The sequence below is a fragment of the Phoca vitulina genome, unplaced genomic scaffold (assembly GCF_004348235.1).
Source record: "Phoca vitulina isolate PV1807 unplaced genomic scaffold, GSC_HSeal_1.0 scaffold21, whole genome shotgun sequence".
Lineage (NCBI taxonomy): Eukaryota > Metazoa > Chordata > Mammalia > Carnivora > Phocidae > Phoca > Phoca vitulina.
The window spans coordinates 13,612,219-13,628,403 of NW_022589724.1; the positions used below are offsets into that span (position 1 = coordinate 13,612,219).

At 47.4% G+C, this 16,185-nt stretch overlaps 2 protein-coding genes across 3 annotated transcripts in view; one reads left to right on the top strand and one right to left on the bottom strand.

Annotated features, from left to right (window-relative positions):
- The window catches only part of PRPF4 (pre-mRNA processing factor 4), a 39,776-nt gene that overhangs the window by 20,518 nt on the left and 3,073 nt on the right, over positions 1 to 16,185 (top strand). Inside the window, exons 15-17 of one of the 2 annotated variants that reach the window (XR_004301125.1) lie at positions 1,351 to 1,461; positions 3,953 to 4,095; positions 13,761 to 13,941. The gene's annotated coding sequence lies outside the window, so the exon portion shown is untranslated. The remainder of the gene's footprint in view (positions 1 to 1,350; positions 1,462 to 3,952; positions 4,096 to 13,760; positions 13,942 to 16,185) is intronic. The other variant, XR_004301126.1, reaches the window with a different exon arrangement.
- Positions 1,354 to 2,593, bottom strand: RNF183 (ring finger protein 183). The gene has a single exon (XM_032418401.1). It carries the CDS (start codon positions 2,032 to 2,034, stop codon positions 1,378 to 1,380), a length of 657 nt encoding a protein of 218 aa, XP_032274292.1. The 5' UTR covers positions 2,035 to 2,593; the 3' UTR covers positions 1,354 to 1,377.

The window sequence follows — 16,185 nt, forward strand, 5'->3', positions numbered from 1 at the left end:
TATTTTGTACATTAAGATCCCTTAAGAATTTATAGAAGCTAGTTCCGTTAAGCACAAAATTTTTAGAACAAATAAAACCAACTCCGTTTCTGACCTCTGAAAGTTTATTCCACAAATCAAGATCCTTTCATCATTGTGATGGTGTTTTAACCACCGTGGGCCACAGGGCAGTATTAAAACTGGGGAAGCAGAAGGGGTTTTAGATAGTGCAGAGGTAGCAACTTGTAGCCAAACAGCTGAAGCATCTAGTTTGCCTTGGTTCTAAGATTCTGTCTTGTAAAATGAAGACCAGGGTCCCCTGTCTGCATGGCCTGGGATGGAAGCTAAGGCTTTTCCTCTGTCCAAGGCTTCTGCTTTATCTCTCAAGGTCAGACAGAATTCCATTGCCTGGAGGAGGGGAGTTGACTCTACCCAACATCCAGGCTTGCTTGGGGCCTCTGCACCTACCAGCCTACACCTTTTCTCCAAATCTCAGATTTCTTTTGATTCACTGACCCTGGTTTCTTTTCAACTTTAAACTTTTATATTCTCAACACTCCATAAACCACATACTGACAAGAGGTTGTCTTGTACAAGAAGCAGCACTCCTTGCTGGTAAAGGCTCTGTGTAACCCATGGATAATCCCACCCTTCTCTTCCCCTAGTTCTGACATAATGTGGGCCGAGTAAGTGGTGGTAGAATGAGTAAGTGTGTGAATTCATGAATGCACACCATTTTTTCCTGGGACTGGTGGCAAGACTTCCAAAGAGAAAACAAAGAAGATACGCACATTTGCTCACAGAATTGAAGCTCACTTCGCAAAATTTTAGCAACACCTATTAAAAAGAGCAGCTCAAATGTGAACTGAGTTCGAGGCAACTCCATTGAGAAACCCAACTTTCTCTCTGGGCTAGTCAGGCTCCTGGATACCGTGGTCCAGCCCTTTGGCACAATTTGTTCCATAGCCCTATAAACAAAGATCTGCTTCTCTGCCCTTCTTAGCCCCGTGGCTCACACCTAGAGGTCTCTTCACATCTTTTCCCAGCCTTTTAGCTTTCAGAGGTTCTCATCATAGTAGGGATCTGTTTGCAGAAGCAAACACGTGGACTAACTGATAGACTGTAAAAATGAACAATACTACAAAGGAAGACAACCCCAAATGAGGCTGTGCAGTCCCCATCCCCAGCAGCAGTCAAGAAAGACTTAGATCCAGGGCTCTTGGGTGGCTCAGTCAGTTAAGTGTGTGACTCTCGATTGCTCGGGTCTTGATCACGGGGTTGTGAGTTCAGGTCCCATGTTGGGCTCCACGCTGGGCATGGAGCCTACTTCAAATAATAAGAATTTAAAAAAAAAAAAAATTTTTTTTAAAGGCTTGGTTCCTTGTCCAGAAACAGTGCTCACCCCACACCCCAAAGGAATTGCTTGGTCCAAAAGATGGAGAAGATGAGCAACAGAGTGACACTGAGGATAACAGCCATCAGGTAAGAAAAGATCCGGAACTGAGGGTTGCGGAAACACTCCCTCAGAGAGTAGTGGCTGGGGATGGGAATGGGCAGAGACCTGGTGGTAGGGCCCATGTCCTGGGGGGGCCCCGTTTGGCTCCCAGGCTCAGGGCCCAGGTGCAGCGTATAGACCTGGGGCTGGCGCAGGAAGTAGCGGCTCTTGGGCTGGTCCTTGAGACAGAGCTGGTGGCCTTCCAGGATGACGTGGTGGGGCTCCAGGCGAAGCAGGGTGAGCACGGCGGTATCTGTGGGCAAGTCAGTGACCGGCTGCCCAGAGGCCAGCACAGTGGGCTGGCGACAGAGTGGGCACAGCAACTGGCGCCGGGCTGGAGTTACCAGGCTGAGGTGGGCCAGGCACTCCACACAGAAGGAGTGACAACAGTCCAGCACTTTGGGAGTGTGAAATGTGTTGTTGAAGGGGTTCCAGCAGACAGGGCACTCAGGCTCCCGGCCCTGCTGCTCCGCCATCCTCAGATGAGACACCGGAAGGCCTGGCAGGAATGTCCTGGCAGAAGGGGAAAAGGAGCAAAGGGATAACCCGTTGAGCTCCATCCTTGTGCTTGGTCCTAGACTAAGGGTTCTGTGCCTTGTCAAAACATACTGTCACCCACATTTCACAGATGAAAAACTTAGATTCAAAAGATGAAGCAGCTTGTTCTAGATCACCAAGTTCATAAGCTGTAGAGTTAAGTCTGGTGCTCCTGCAGCATCCCCCCTACCAGGGCAAAGGCCTGAGTCACCCCACCATTAATGAACTGCCACTGGAGGGGACTGTACCCCCACTTGGGAAGTGGAAAAAAAAATGCTCCTTCTGCTCCATGTGACTGCCCTTGACTTCTCAGACTCCAGGGAGAGGGAGGGGAGCCCGTCAGTGGTTTGTGCTATAAGGCAAATACCTCCTTCCCTGCTGCCTCAAGTCCCTGACTAATGCAGAGATGGCCTTTGTGAATTCTCTGGTCTGTCCCTCCTCTGGGACAAATGCCAGGCCCTCTTTCCCTCCTTCCATTGGGCTACAGGGCCAACCCTCCAGAGCCCATTTGCCCAGTCTTTGTGCAGAGCACTTCACTGGCTTGGCAAGGCTTTTCTCCTTGACCTGGAAGCTTAGAGAGGCTCTCCTGCCCAGGTCCCCAGGTCAGCCCTTCCAGAACCTCCCAATATTTGCCCTCCCCTGGCTCCTCCTCCCTCCCTTTGTCCCCGGAAACCCCAGGGCACTCACCTGGGCTTCCTTGGTACTAGGGTGGTCAGGCAGACTACCTGAAGGACCCGAGGCTCCAGTCTCTCCCTCTCCTGAATCCACACAGCTTTGGGAGACTGCCTTCTCTCCACCAGCCACCAGCCCCGGGGCCTGTCTCCATGGCAGCACACACAGAGCACCTGGAGCTGCCAGGTGGCCCGGTCTGCAGCCTCTTGAGCACACCTGCCTGCTGCACAGGCCACAGAGCTGCCTGGGTGGCAGGGGGTGGGGAGGTGGGGGACCAGAGTTCCCCCAGGGTGTGGCAAACAACCAACCATGGAAGCCAAACATCTGCAAGATTGTGGGCGGTCTCTTCAAAACCTGGGATCCATGGCCTAGGAAGGTAGGGGTGGCAATTTCCTTTTTCTAGATTGTGGAGGGGGTAAGTGAGCCTCTGGGCATCTCTCCTGGGCCCTCATTTCTAAGATGGCTAAAACCTCCTCCTAACACAAAGGGGCTGTCCACCCTGCACTTCGATTGCTGTGAAGTTTTTCTGCTACACAGCCTAAAATCTCTGCACCGCAGACTCAGCAAATTTGTTTATTTTTAAGTGACATCTACACCCAGCGTGGGGCTCGAACTCACTACCATGAGATCAAGAGTCACATGGTCCTCTGAGCCAGCCAGGCACCCTCCCTTTCTAATCCTTTAATGTGCCCAAGTAGCTGTAACCATGCAAGTCTTGCTGCCATCTTTGTTCTTAGAACACGGACAATCAGCCTGGCAGGCAGTGACTCCTGAGGTCTTAGATGGCCAAAGGTTGGCCATCTCCCCACCCTTGGGGACTTAAAAGAGGGAGTCAGGAAGGAGAGTTCCAGCCCCACTTCCCCTTGTCAACCAGAAACACCTAGCTTTTTTCCTATCGATCACTTGAATTAAGTTGAAGAGTTGAGCTGCTGAGGGGGGACAAAAAAAGTTGAAAAACCAGTTTTCCATCCTAAGCACTCACGTTGCTGATGTGAGGCAAGAAGTGGCTCTCACCCAAGGTCCCCCAGCTAGGCAGCGGTTCCACCTGCTGGATGTGTGTTATTCACCACATAGTAAGTGTTTAGCCCCTGATCGGGAGATTGCTCATGCCAGGAGTCTCTTGTAGGAATCCAGGAAGCGTGCAGGGGGTTTGGGGGAACCAAGTCTCCCTGGTGTGCCTCCAAGGACACCATCCGCCCTGACTGAGTTGAAACCTGAAGCAAAACCTGCTGACACTCTCCTGCCCATGGCTTCCGGGTTTCCTTCTAGACTTCTGTCACTGCTCCATGTAGGGAAGAGGAAACAAAGGTACGCAGAAGGAGGATGGAACAGCTCTGGCCGAAGCTGGGAGTTTACCAAGGATCCTTACCTACGAATGTCTTCTGTGGACCAGTCATTCCACAGTTATTAAGGTATTGAGCACCAACTGCATGCCTGGAACTGTGCTAGGCACAGGGTAAACAGTGGTGAACCAAAGAGGCACGACTTTGACCTCATGACATTTATGAGTGTCATGAGGGAAAAAGATGCCTAGTGAGCAGTGGGCAATAAATATATAATGTAATGCATGCTACAAAGGAGAGGAAGGAAAAATGGGCTTAGGGGACGGCCTCCGTAGGAAACCACCAGGGAGGGTTGCTGCAAAGAGGGGGTCTGAAAGCTGCATCTGAAGGACGACGAGAAACCAGCCACACAGCGTGGAGGAAGGACGTTCTGGGCCAAGGGAACAACATGTACCAAAGCCCCAAGGTGAAAAAAGGCTCTGCCAGATTCTGGAAGTGAAAGAAGCCTGAGGTGCAGTGGGTGGGGCTGGAGCAGGAAAGTGGCTCAGGAGCGAGCCAGCGAGGGTGGAGGCAGGCCCTAGAAGCTGGGGAGCAAATCGGGATTGAATTCTAGGGATGGGGGGTGGGGTTCATCACCTTTTTTTTTTTTTTTGAACATTCCATTTTAAAAGCACCATTTCAGGGGTGCTTGGCTGGGTCAGTCAGTAGAGCTAGAGCGGCTCTTGATCTCCGGGTTGTGGGTTCGGGCCCCATGTTGGGTGTAGAGATTGCTTAAAAAATAAAATCTTTAGGGTGCCTGGGTGGCTAGGTTGGTTAAGCAACTGCCTGGAGTCCCAGGATCGAGTCCCACGTCAGGCTTCCTGTTCAGTGGGGAGTCTCCTTCTCCCTGTGACCCCACCCCCTCGTGCACTCTCTCACTCTCTCTCTCTCTCAAATAAATAAAATCTTTAATAACAATAACAACACCATTCCAGAGCAGAGAACGGACTAAAAAGGACAGAGTGGAAGTAAAAGACCATGAGGGACTTTATCATTCAGGCTGGGATGGTAGTGCTTGACTTAGACAAGGCCATGGCAGAGAAGATCAAAGGGATGGAATAAAAACCATCTCTGGAGATTAAATCAAAAGCACTTCCCAAAAAGCAGTGAACAGCATAGGTTCTGGAACCATATTGTTGAGGCTCATGACCCCAAATGCACTGCTTATCAGGGCTGTGATCCCAGTTGAATTGCTTAGCCTGTGCCTCAGTGTCTTCTGAAGAGGAGAGTAGTATGTCTGAAGGTAAAGCTCTTAGAGCCTGGCGCCCAGCAAAGACTACCTATGAGATGGGCCATTATCCCTGCAAATGGATTTGAGAGACAAGAAAGATCAAGGTTGACCTTGAAGCCATGAGAAAGTTTTCTGCGTTGAGCTTTAAGGAGCTCTGAATTCCAGAGTGTGTCCGAAGCAGACCTTGAGTACTTACCAAAAGCCTTGAAAGGTAATAGCCTTGATCCAGCAGTTCCCCTGCTGGGAATCTGTCCCATGGAAATAATCAAGGACCTGTGCAAAGGCTTGATTGTAGGGATGCCCGTAGAAGCGCGGCTCTACCAGTGAAGTATGGAAAACTACATACTCCGTCAACGGTGGGACGTTAATTAAAGACATTCGGCTCCAACCACATGAAGAGACATTCTGCAGCCTTTAAAATGATGTGATAAGGGGCACCTGGGTGACACGGTTGAATGTCCAGCTCTTGGTTTTGGCTCAGTTCATGGTCATGAGATCGAGCCCTGCGTCAGGCTCCTTGCTCAGCAGGGAATCTGCTTGAGATTCTCTCTCCTTCTTCCTCTGCCCCTCCCCCTCCCTCTCTCTCAAATAAATAAATAAATCTTTTTCTAAAATGATGCGCTAAAATATCTATTAATATGGAAATATGTTTGTGATATGCAATTAAGCAAAAAGAACCAGTAATAAAACCATATCATGATATTATTCAATTATTCTGCATATGTGTGCCATGGAAAAAATGTCTGGAAAAGCAAACACCAAAATGTCAACAGTGGTTATCTGGGAGTAAGATTATAGGTGGATTTTGTTTGTTTGTTTTAAATTCTCTTGTCTGAAAATCACTCTAACTTTACTGTAGTCCAATAAACTTGTATTACTGCTGTTAAAGACCTCCCTCTCCCCCCCCAAAAGCAGACCTCACATTTTCTGAAGTTCCATGGCCGAAGCTGTAAAGGGCCCCGTTCAGGAGGAGGAATAATCATTCTTGCCTCAGCACCTGGGCCCTTATCTGCCGGGATCCCCATAGACATCCACTGCTGTTTCCGGTGCAGCAGGGCAGAGTCCATTCTCTCCAGGAGAGACTCTGACCACGTACCCTCCCTCCACCACTCACCCCCCATGCTGTCGCAGCTGCAGTAAGTCCTAGACACCACCCCAAAGGTATCACCTTTGTCTGTGACCAAGTCAGCCAAATATTGTCTATAGCATCACCCCAAAGTTTTTACCCTCGAGAGAGATGAAGAACTAGCATTTTTTAAAAAGATGTATTTATTTGAGAGGGAGAGTGAGCAGGGGGGAGGGGCAGAGGGAGAGGCAGAGGCAGAGAGAGTCCCAAGCAGACTCCACACTGAGTACAGAGCCCGACACGGGGCTCGATCCCACGACCCTGAGATCATGACCTGAGCTGAAACCAAGATCCAGTGGCTCAACTGACTGAGCCCCCCCAGGCGCCCCAAGAGCTAGCATTTTTATAGGACTTCACAGTTTACCAAAGGGCCTCCGTCCTGGCTAGGATCTAAAGTGAGGCAACTCACATCTACATTTGATGATTGCCTTTTACAATTTTTTCCCATTTGCATAAGGCCATTTGGTTTTTTTTTTTTTGTCCAATTATTTATTGTTGGTGTTGTTGTTTTTAAGTAATCTGCACACCCAGTGTGGGGCTTGAACTCACAACCCTGAGATCAAGAGTCACATGCTCTACCAACTGAGCCAGTCAGGTGCCCCAAGGCCATTTGATTCCTTAAAACCACCCCGTGAAGGAAGCAGGATAGGGAGTTGAAAGTATGCAGGCTTTGGAACCAGACTTATTTGTTGTGTGGTCTTAGATAAATGGCTTATCATTTTTTTTGTAAAATAGGCTAATAATCCCCCACCTTAGAGGCTTGCTGTGAGGAAGGGATAGTATCTGTAACATGCCCTGCAGAGCACAGCAGGTGCTTAGTACACGGTTGGCATGATAGTTTTATACCCATTTTATAGATGGGGATGCCGAGGCTCAGCATGTGAAGTGGCTTGCTTAAGGCTTCACAGCTAACTAACTGCTAAGCTTGAAAACTGGTCCCAGGAGCCCTGCCTCCCAGGCCAGTGTTCATGCTGGCTGACAGCAGTGCCCCTCAGGACTCTGGGGTTCTGTGTCCCATCCATCCCCCCATGACCCTCTGTGGCTCCTTACCTGCTTCCTCAGAGTCTCCTCCTCCAGTCCGCAGGGTGGCCATGCGGCATGTGCTCTGTGCTCTAACTCCTTTGGCCTGGTTTCCAGGCAGTTGTGGGTGGGTCTTATTTGCATGGGTCTTATTTGCATGGGTCTTCTGGCCACTCCTGGCCACAGCTCTATTGCAGGTTTTCCTCTTCCTTCTGATGACTTTGGGCAGTCTATGCTCATGGGGGACAGCCCAGGAGCTCTGGTTTCCTCTTCCTCCTGTGAGTCACTCTTGCTTGTTCTCGAAGGGGGTCAAAGTCTCTCATCCTTGCAGACCTCGGTTCGGTATTCGGTTGGTTTCCTGCTGTCTGACTGCACCACTTTGACTCACGCCCAGCCTTACTTTGATGGAAGGCCGGGCATCTCTGAAGCCACTTCTGGCCCTCAACCTAGTTAGCTCCTTCCCTACTCTGAGTCCCCACAACCAAAATACAAAGGGCTCTTGCAAAATATTAAGAAAAAGGCAAATTGTCCAACAGAAAAAGAATCAGGGGAGAGTTATTTAAGCATAAGTGTGAAGAGCCTGGGTCAATCAAGTCAGACTTCGGGGTCAGAGTCAAGTCCTTGCTCAGAATCCAGACTCTACTCATTGACTAGTAATGGAGATGAGCAAATTGACTTCTCTAAGCCTCGGTTCCCTCCCCTGAAAATTGGCATCATAATTTTATCTACTTGATCTGATTAAATGAAATAGCACTTGTAGAGATTGCAGCACGGTGCCTGGTACACGGTAGCACGCAGTAAATGTTAACTACGACTATTACGATGATATGATCAAGCAAATCACCAAAAAGAAAAGAAGTACAAACGGAGCATATACGTAATTGCTCAACTTCATTTATGATTAGAGAAACTCAAATTTGAATAAGACACTGATTCTTTTTTTTTTTTAATTTATTTATTTGACAGAGAGAGAAAGCACGAGCAGGGGGAGCGGGAGAGGGAGAAGCAGGCTCCCCGCTGAACAAGCAGCCCTATGCAGGACTGGATCCCAGGACCCTGGGATCATGACCTGAACCGAAGGCAGATGCTTAACCATCTGAGCCACCCAGGTGCCCAAGACACTGATTTTTAAAGACATTTCTCTTAGGGGCACCTGAGTGGCTCAGTTGGTTGGGCATCTGACTCCTGCTTTTGGCTCAGGTGATCATCTCAGGGTTGTGGGATCCAGCCCCGCATCTGCGCATCGGGCTCGCTGGGCGGAGTCTGCTTGGGATTCTCTCTCTCCCTCTCCCATCCCACCCCCACACCACTCACACATATGCACTCTCTAAATAAGTAAAGACACTTATTTCGATACTTGTCAGTCTGATAGGCAAAAAACCCGCCACTATTACTAAAAGTAATAATGGCAGTTTTCTGTGTGCTTTACTAAATGCTTCTGATCTATTACAGTGAATGCTCCCAACAATCCCAGGAAGTACAGTGCCTAGCATAATATGGAATACTGAAAATCAGTGACTTTTCCTTACTCTTTCCCAGATCAGGAATCCGAAGCTCAAAGCAAATAAGGGATTTATTTGCCCTCTCCCCAAAGTGTGTCTACACGGCCCATTTTCTGTTCCCTCTCTCATTCTCTGTATTCAGGGACCCCTTCTTTCATTCTTTTACTGACCTTTTAAATGGGGAATAAATAAGTAAATAAATGTATTTGGTGATCTGATCAATTGCCCTAGTCCCATCATTTTATGTTTTTTTAAATTATTTTTTATTTTTATTTATTATTAAGATTTGATTTTATTTATTTGTCAGGGAGAGAGAAAGAGAGAGAGAGTGCTCGCACAATGGGGGGAGCAGCAGGCAAAGGGAGAAGAAGAGGGATCATGACCTGAGCCGAAGGCAGACGCTTAACCAACTGAGCCACCCCGGCGCCCCAGCCACCTTGGTAAATTAATCAAACCTAAGGAGTGGGTCGTGGGGACCTCTGATCTAGAGGCAGTTGATCAGACGTACAGGAGACAACCTGGACTTGTCTGAAGTGTGTGTGGTGGTGGTGCTGGGGATGTCCTGTGGGACTGAGCACTTAACCTGTGGGATCTGGTGCCATCTCCAGCGAGGTAGTGTCAGAATTGAGTTACTTGGTGGTGGTGAAAGATACACACGCACTGGAATTGGGCTCACAATCAGAATGTGCTTGTATCTTTTGGTTAAGTGAGGATGTTCATTGAAGTTTTAAGCAAAAAAAAAAGATTGAAACAACTATAAGAGCCCAGCTATGGCACATCAATTAAGTGGGAAACTACCTAATCATTTAAAATGATGTTGCAGAACTTTTATTGACTTGAGAAAATGACCGCAACATATTGTAAATGGACAAGGGAAAGCAGTTTACAAAATGGGGTGTGTCGTGTGAGCCAGATTTTGTAAAACAACATTTATACATAAAGACTGAAAGACCACGAGGCAAAACGTTGCATCTCTGGGTGATAAGCTTGCTGGTATTGTCATTTTCTTTTCATTTATATTATTCTAAATTTTTATCAATGAATATGTATTGTGAACTGTCATAATAGGAAAATTCACTTGGAAAGTCAGTCAGTGTGAGTTTTCTGTGGCCAGGAAATCCAGAACTCAAAAAGGAAAGCAGGGAGGGCATGTAAGTAATCAGTCAGAGTGTTGCAAGCATTGAAATAAAAATGAAATAAACCCTGGCCCTTTTCCGGGTCACTGATTGTTTAGTGAGCAAATGCATTATCACAACGTCTCCGGGTGGTCAAGGCTAGGGAGTACTTTGCAAACAGTGGAAAATTTTTTCGGGAAGATACCCAGGAGAGATAGTGAGGCATCTCAGGAATTTGAGTTGAACTAATTTAGTTCATGCTTGGGGGGGATGAGGTCAGCCAACCGGAAAAGCACCTCATCTAAGCAGTACCTGGGAGCCGGGTGAGTGAGGAGTCATGAGACTTGGTGGAGCCCAGCCAACGTGTGGAGTGGAGGCCCGGGGCGGCATGAACCCATCTGGGGAGGAAGAGGCAGCAGAAGGCAGTAGAAGGGCAGTGGAGGATGGAGAAAAGGCAGGTTTTAGCCAGGTAATGATCAGTGTTTGGCAAGGGCAAGAGGCACCTCTCCCTGTGGGGCACCACATTGTCATTACTCAGAGCCTTGCCTCAGGCCTGTCCGGAGTTGAGAACAGTCCCATCGGCAAAGGCATCACCTGCAGATTGTTTGGAATGCCGAGTCCACACCTACTATGTCGTAATTTGCGTTTTTACAAGATCCTTAGGAGATTCAGGGACATGTGAAAGTATGAAGAGTCCGAATTTAGGAGAAGTATCCCCAATATATGCTCCTTGGCCATCCTGATTACATGCATGATTCATTACGTTCAGCTTCATGAAGACTTCGCAAGGATGTGAGGCCAGGAGGAAAATGTCCTGGACAGACAGGGCTGGGTGAATCCCTACCTGTGAACGGGCATTCCCCTGTCTCTGCCTTAGGCAGCATCTGAATCTGTTTTATAAGGTCACAATCCCCCCCCACTTTTGCACAAAACCCTGTGGCCAGATGTGTTTCAGAATTCAGACTTTTTCTTTTTCTTTTTTTTTAAGGATTTTATTTATTTATTTGACAGAGACACAGCGAGAGAGGGAACACAGCAGGGAGAGTGGGGGAGGGAGAAGCAGGCCCCTCGCAGAGCAGGGAGCCCGATGTGGGGCTCAATCCAGGACCCTGGGACCATGACCTGAGCCGAAGGCAGACGCTTAACGCCTGAGCCACCCAGGCGCCCCTAGAATTCAGACTTTTTCATATTTTAGGACAGTGATATGGGGCATTTACCAATATATTAAGTAACTCTCCCAGTGGGATCTGAGGTAGTACCCTGGGATCAAATGCTTTAATATTCTGCAATTTATTTTATTTTATTTTTTTAAGATTTTATTTATTTTTCAACAGAGAGAGACAGCGAGAGAGGGAACACAAGCAGGGGGAGTGGGAGAGGGAGAAGCAGGCTTCCCGCTGAGCAAAGAGCCCGATGTGGGACTCGATCCCAGGATCCTGGGATCATGACCTGAGCTGAAAGCAGATGCTTAACGACTGAGCCACCCAGGTGCCCTAATATTCTGCAATTTATTATACCAAAATATTAAACATGATAAGGCCAGGTCAATTTTGGTGCCAAATTTAATGAAAAAACTTTGTCTTCAGAGGGCAGGGATTTTATTTATTTTTTTTAATCTTTTATTTAGTTATTTTTTTTAAGTAGGCTCCATGCCCAATGCTCGAACTCACAACCCTGAGATCAGAGTCACATGCTCTACCAACGGAGCCAGCCACATGCCCCCAGAGTGCAGGGATTTTAAAGAATCATGGATAAGCATTATGAACTATATTATTATTTTATGTTTAGAATGTATCAAGCGGTTAGAAACACTGAATGGTACCATCTCCCAGTTCTAGTTAATCTCAGACTTAGCAGGAACTACAAGATCTAGCAATTCTTTCAACTATAAAGTAGTCCCGGGGCGCTTGGGTGGCTCAGTCGTTGAGCGTCTGCCTTCAGCTCAGGTCATGGTCCCAGGGTCCTGGGATCGAGCCCCGCATCGGGCTCCCTTTTTTTTTTTTTTTTTAAGATTTTATTTATTTATTCGACAGAGAGAGTGAGAGAGTACAAGCAGGGGGAGCAACAGAGGGAGAGGAAGAAGCAGGTTCCCGCAGAGCAGGGAGCCTGATGCAGGGCTCGATCCCAGGACCCTGGGATCATGACCTGAGCCGAAGGCAGATGCTTAACCATCTGAGCCACCCAGGTGCCCCTAAATAAACCTTTAAAAAAAATCAGGAAACCAGAGACCTCCCTTGTCTCTGGGGTTGCAGGCATCATTTCTGCTTGTCCTTGGGCCCCACGGTCTCTCACTCTCGTCTGTGCTGCAGTCTGTGTCTGTGCTGTTTCCCTTCTCTTGCGGGGGTTTATTCTTTAACTCTTTTTGTAATACGTGTCCAGTGTAGGAAAAGGAGGAAACTGAGATGAACGTAATCATCCTGACACTTGGGAACAAAGCGAGGCGCTATTCTAGGGGCTCTGCCTGAATCCTGTACCATTCCTGATGACAGCCCTGTGGGGCGGTGCTATTATTGTATCATTCCTGTTCTACAGATGAAGGCACAAGACACAGAGAGATGAAGTCACTTGCCCCAGGAGCTGGGCAAAGAGGTGGCAGCCTGGGATTTGAACCAGGCAGTGTGGTGTCGGGAGTCCACACCCTTAACCACCACGCCTCTTTATAAGTATTTTATTTTATTTTTTTTATTTTTAAAAAGATTTTATTTATTTGAGACACAGCGAGAGAGGGAGTACAAGCAGGGGAAGCGGCAGGCAAAGGGAGAAGCAGGCTCCCCGCTGAGCAGGGAGCCCAATGCAGGACTCGATCCCAGGACCCTGGGATCATGACCTGAGCTGAAGGCAGACGCTTAATGACTGAGCCACCCAGGCACCCCTTTATAAATATTTTTAATGTAAATTTTTTTCTTTATTATAAATATATGTGATACTCGAACTCTTTGGTGGCCTTTCTCCCATTTATCATCTTTCGACATCATAAAATAGTCTTCTACAACCTTTCCTTCAAAATGGAAGTAGTCTTGCTTTTTGGTTGTAAAAGTGATAAAGGAAATAAATTTACGTATTTCCTTGTCTGTGCATAAAGTGTCTGTGCAGGGTTACACCAGATGCTGGTAACACTGCTTACCTCCGGAGGGAGCCCGATGGAAGGCAGACACGGATGAGAGGGAGGTGTTTTATCATATAAATTTCTGCACTCTTGATTGACTATGCAAATGTAGTGCCTATTTCCAAAAATAAGTAAGTTTTAAAAATAAGACTGATTCGTTCTCATTGCCAAAAAAAAAAAAAAATCAAACAATATAGAAAGGCATAAAGTAGGAAATAAATTCATCTTTAAAAAACTCAAGACCCAGAGATAACACTGCTAACATTTTTGCTCTATTTTTTCCAGACCTTTATGGATGAATATACAGACACATGCAGATTGATTTTTACCAAAATGGGATGACGCTGTGTGGTGCTGTTCTGTTACCTGTGTTTTTCCCTTAGGGCAAATCATGGACCACATTCCATGCAGCCTCATTTTAAATGTCTGCATGGTTTTTAAGTCATGTGAAGTTGGCCAGTTTCCAAAAGATTATTTCTGGCTGAACTGAGAGAGTCCAGCATCTGGACATACGTGCTAGCTGACACCAATTCCTATCACCCCAAACCTGGGCTTTTTAATTTGCTGTGTTCCAGACCCTGGAGAGATCACATCTGGGAAAGGACTGGACCTACTTTCTGTTTGTGATGTTTAAACGATGTCACTTACTCCATAGGTACAAGTACTTCCTACCTGCCCCTCGGCCTTCATGCCCCCCACCGCTGAGACACCAGTGAAAGTAGAGGGCTCTGGCGGGAAGAACCACTTGGCATGTCCAAGGACCTGCGTTCCCACCTGGGCTCTGCCACATGCTGTGTGCTCTTGGACAAGTCCCTTTCCTTCTCTGCAGGACAAAGGTAATAACCTCCACGCTGCCCATTTCACAGTGTTATTTCATTGGAAGACTCTGATGAAGTTATGATTGCAAAAGTAGTATGTAAGATCTAGAACACTGTATACATACAAGCTTTTATTATAAAATTGTGGCCTCTGAACCGGAGCTGTCGAGAAGAAACGTAGACATCAAAACCAGTTGGTCCAGCTTCTTCCTAACGCTGGCTAGTGGAGCTAACACTCCTGTGCTAAGGAGCTAACACACCTTCCAACATTGTACACACTGATCTTTCAAACCAAGGGTTGCAAAGTATAAGAACACAGTGTTGGCAAGGGTATGGAACGACTGAGACTCTGCCAGCACCCCACACAGTGGGTGGGAATGGGAACTGAAACCACCTTTTTGAAGAAGAGCTGGTATCTACTCAAGCAGGTTACCCTGGGGCCCAGAAAGCCTCTGCTAGTTACATAATGCACATATATGCATGCCGGCATTCACCAAATGACAATGTTAGAATGTTTGAAGTAGCCCTATTCGTAAGAGGCCCAAACTAGCAACCACCCTTATGCCCATCCATAGTTAATGGATGAATCGTAACATTGGCACACGTTCGAATGCTGTCCAGCAATGAGCAGGAGGGGTCATCAATGACATAGGACAGGGTGGCTTCATCCCACAAACATGCTGAGCGAAAGAAGCCTGAGCCAGAATAAGAGCACAGGACTTGTTTTACTTAGATCTATTGCTGCATAACAGACTACCCCAAAACTTAGTGTCTTCAAGCACCAATTTGCTATTTTTCACGATGGCATGGGACAGCTGTGCAGTTTCTCTTCTGATTTCATCTGCGGCGGCGTTCAGCTGCGCGTTTGGCAGGCTGCAAAGGTTCAAGGTGACCTTCATCACACACCTGGCGGTGCTCAGCTCTTCTACACGTGGCCCGGGTCACTCCCTGACTTGCAGCAGCTTTCCAAGACAGTCCAAGTGAAGCCATAGTCCTGCTGAGGCCCCACCTACAAGTTCACGGCATTTGTTTCTCTGCATTTATTTATTTATTTTTAAGATTTTATTTGAGAGAGCAAGTGTGAGTGGGGGGTGGGGAAGGGCAGAGGGAGAGAGAGAATCTCAAGCAGACTCCACGATGAGCATGGAGCCCAACATGGGGCTTGATCTCACGACCCTGAGATCAAGACCTGAGCTGAATCAAGAGTCGGATGCTTAACTGACTGAGCCACCCAGGCACCTCTGTTCCTCTGCATTTATATTGGTCAAACTAAGTCAAAGTGCAGATTCAAGGGGTGGGAAAATAGGCCAGACCTAGTGATGAGAAATCACCTTGCAAAGGGCCACACATACAGGGAGGGGAGAAATGTATGGCCCTGTTTCCCATCTGCCACAGTACAGTATGATTCCATGTATGTAAAGCAGAAAAGCAGACAAAATCAATTTATGCTGTTACAGATTCCTTAGCAGCTAGGCCTCAAGGGGAAGATGAGGGAGACCATCCAGGCTCTGGGATGTATTACACCTCCTCATCTAGGTTCTGGTTACTAGAGTGTGTTCAGCTTATGGAAAATCAGCAAGCTCTAAACTTAAGGCATCTGAAATTGTTTATGATTGCAATAGTTGAATGAAAAGTAAAAATATATACAGTGGCTTAAAAAGAATGACATTCAGGGGTGCATGGTTGGCTCAGTTGGTTGGGTGTCTGCCTTTGGCTCAGGTCATGATCGTGGGGTCCTGGGATTGAGCCTTGGTGGGGCTCCCTGCTCAGTGGGAAGTCTGCTTGTCCCTCTCCCTCTGCCCCTCCCCCTGCTTGTGCTCGAGCGCTCTCAAATAAATAAAATCTTTAATAATAAAAAAAAAAAAAATGTAGTTCATTTCTCTTTCAGGTCACAGTCTAGCTGGTCAGCATTTCACGGTAATTCGGGGCTCCTCTCTTGCTGTTCCATCATCTTGTCCTTATCTGAATAGCTGAAGCTGTTACTTGCAGTCTGCGTTCCAGCTAGTGGGAAGGGACCCACAGGGCTAATCCCAGACAAACACTTCCTTTGGAGCTAATAAAGGAGAAGTTACACACATCACTTCCACTCAACAATCCACTGACAAGAATTTATGCTCATGGCTGTGCCTAGCTGGGAATGGAGGCTGAGGGGGGCAGCCTGGGCCAAGAGGTGCCAACTTCAGGAAACAGCTAGCACTCTGCTGCATTTTTCACGATGAAGCTTTTCTTCACTCATTCTGTTTTCACAAGGCTACCCAGAAA

What these genes read in the sequence shown, in the direction of transcription:
- RNF183 (XM_032418401.1), bottom strand. Translation starts at nt 2,034, where the DNA reads ATGGAGCTCAACGGGTTATCCCTTTGCTCCTTTTCCCCTTCTGCCAGG.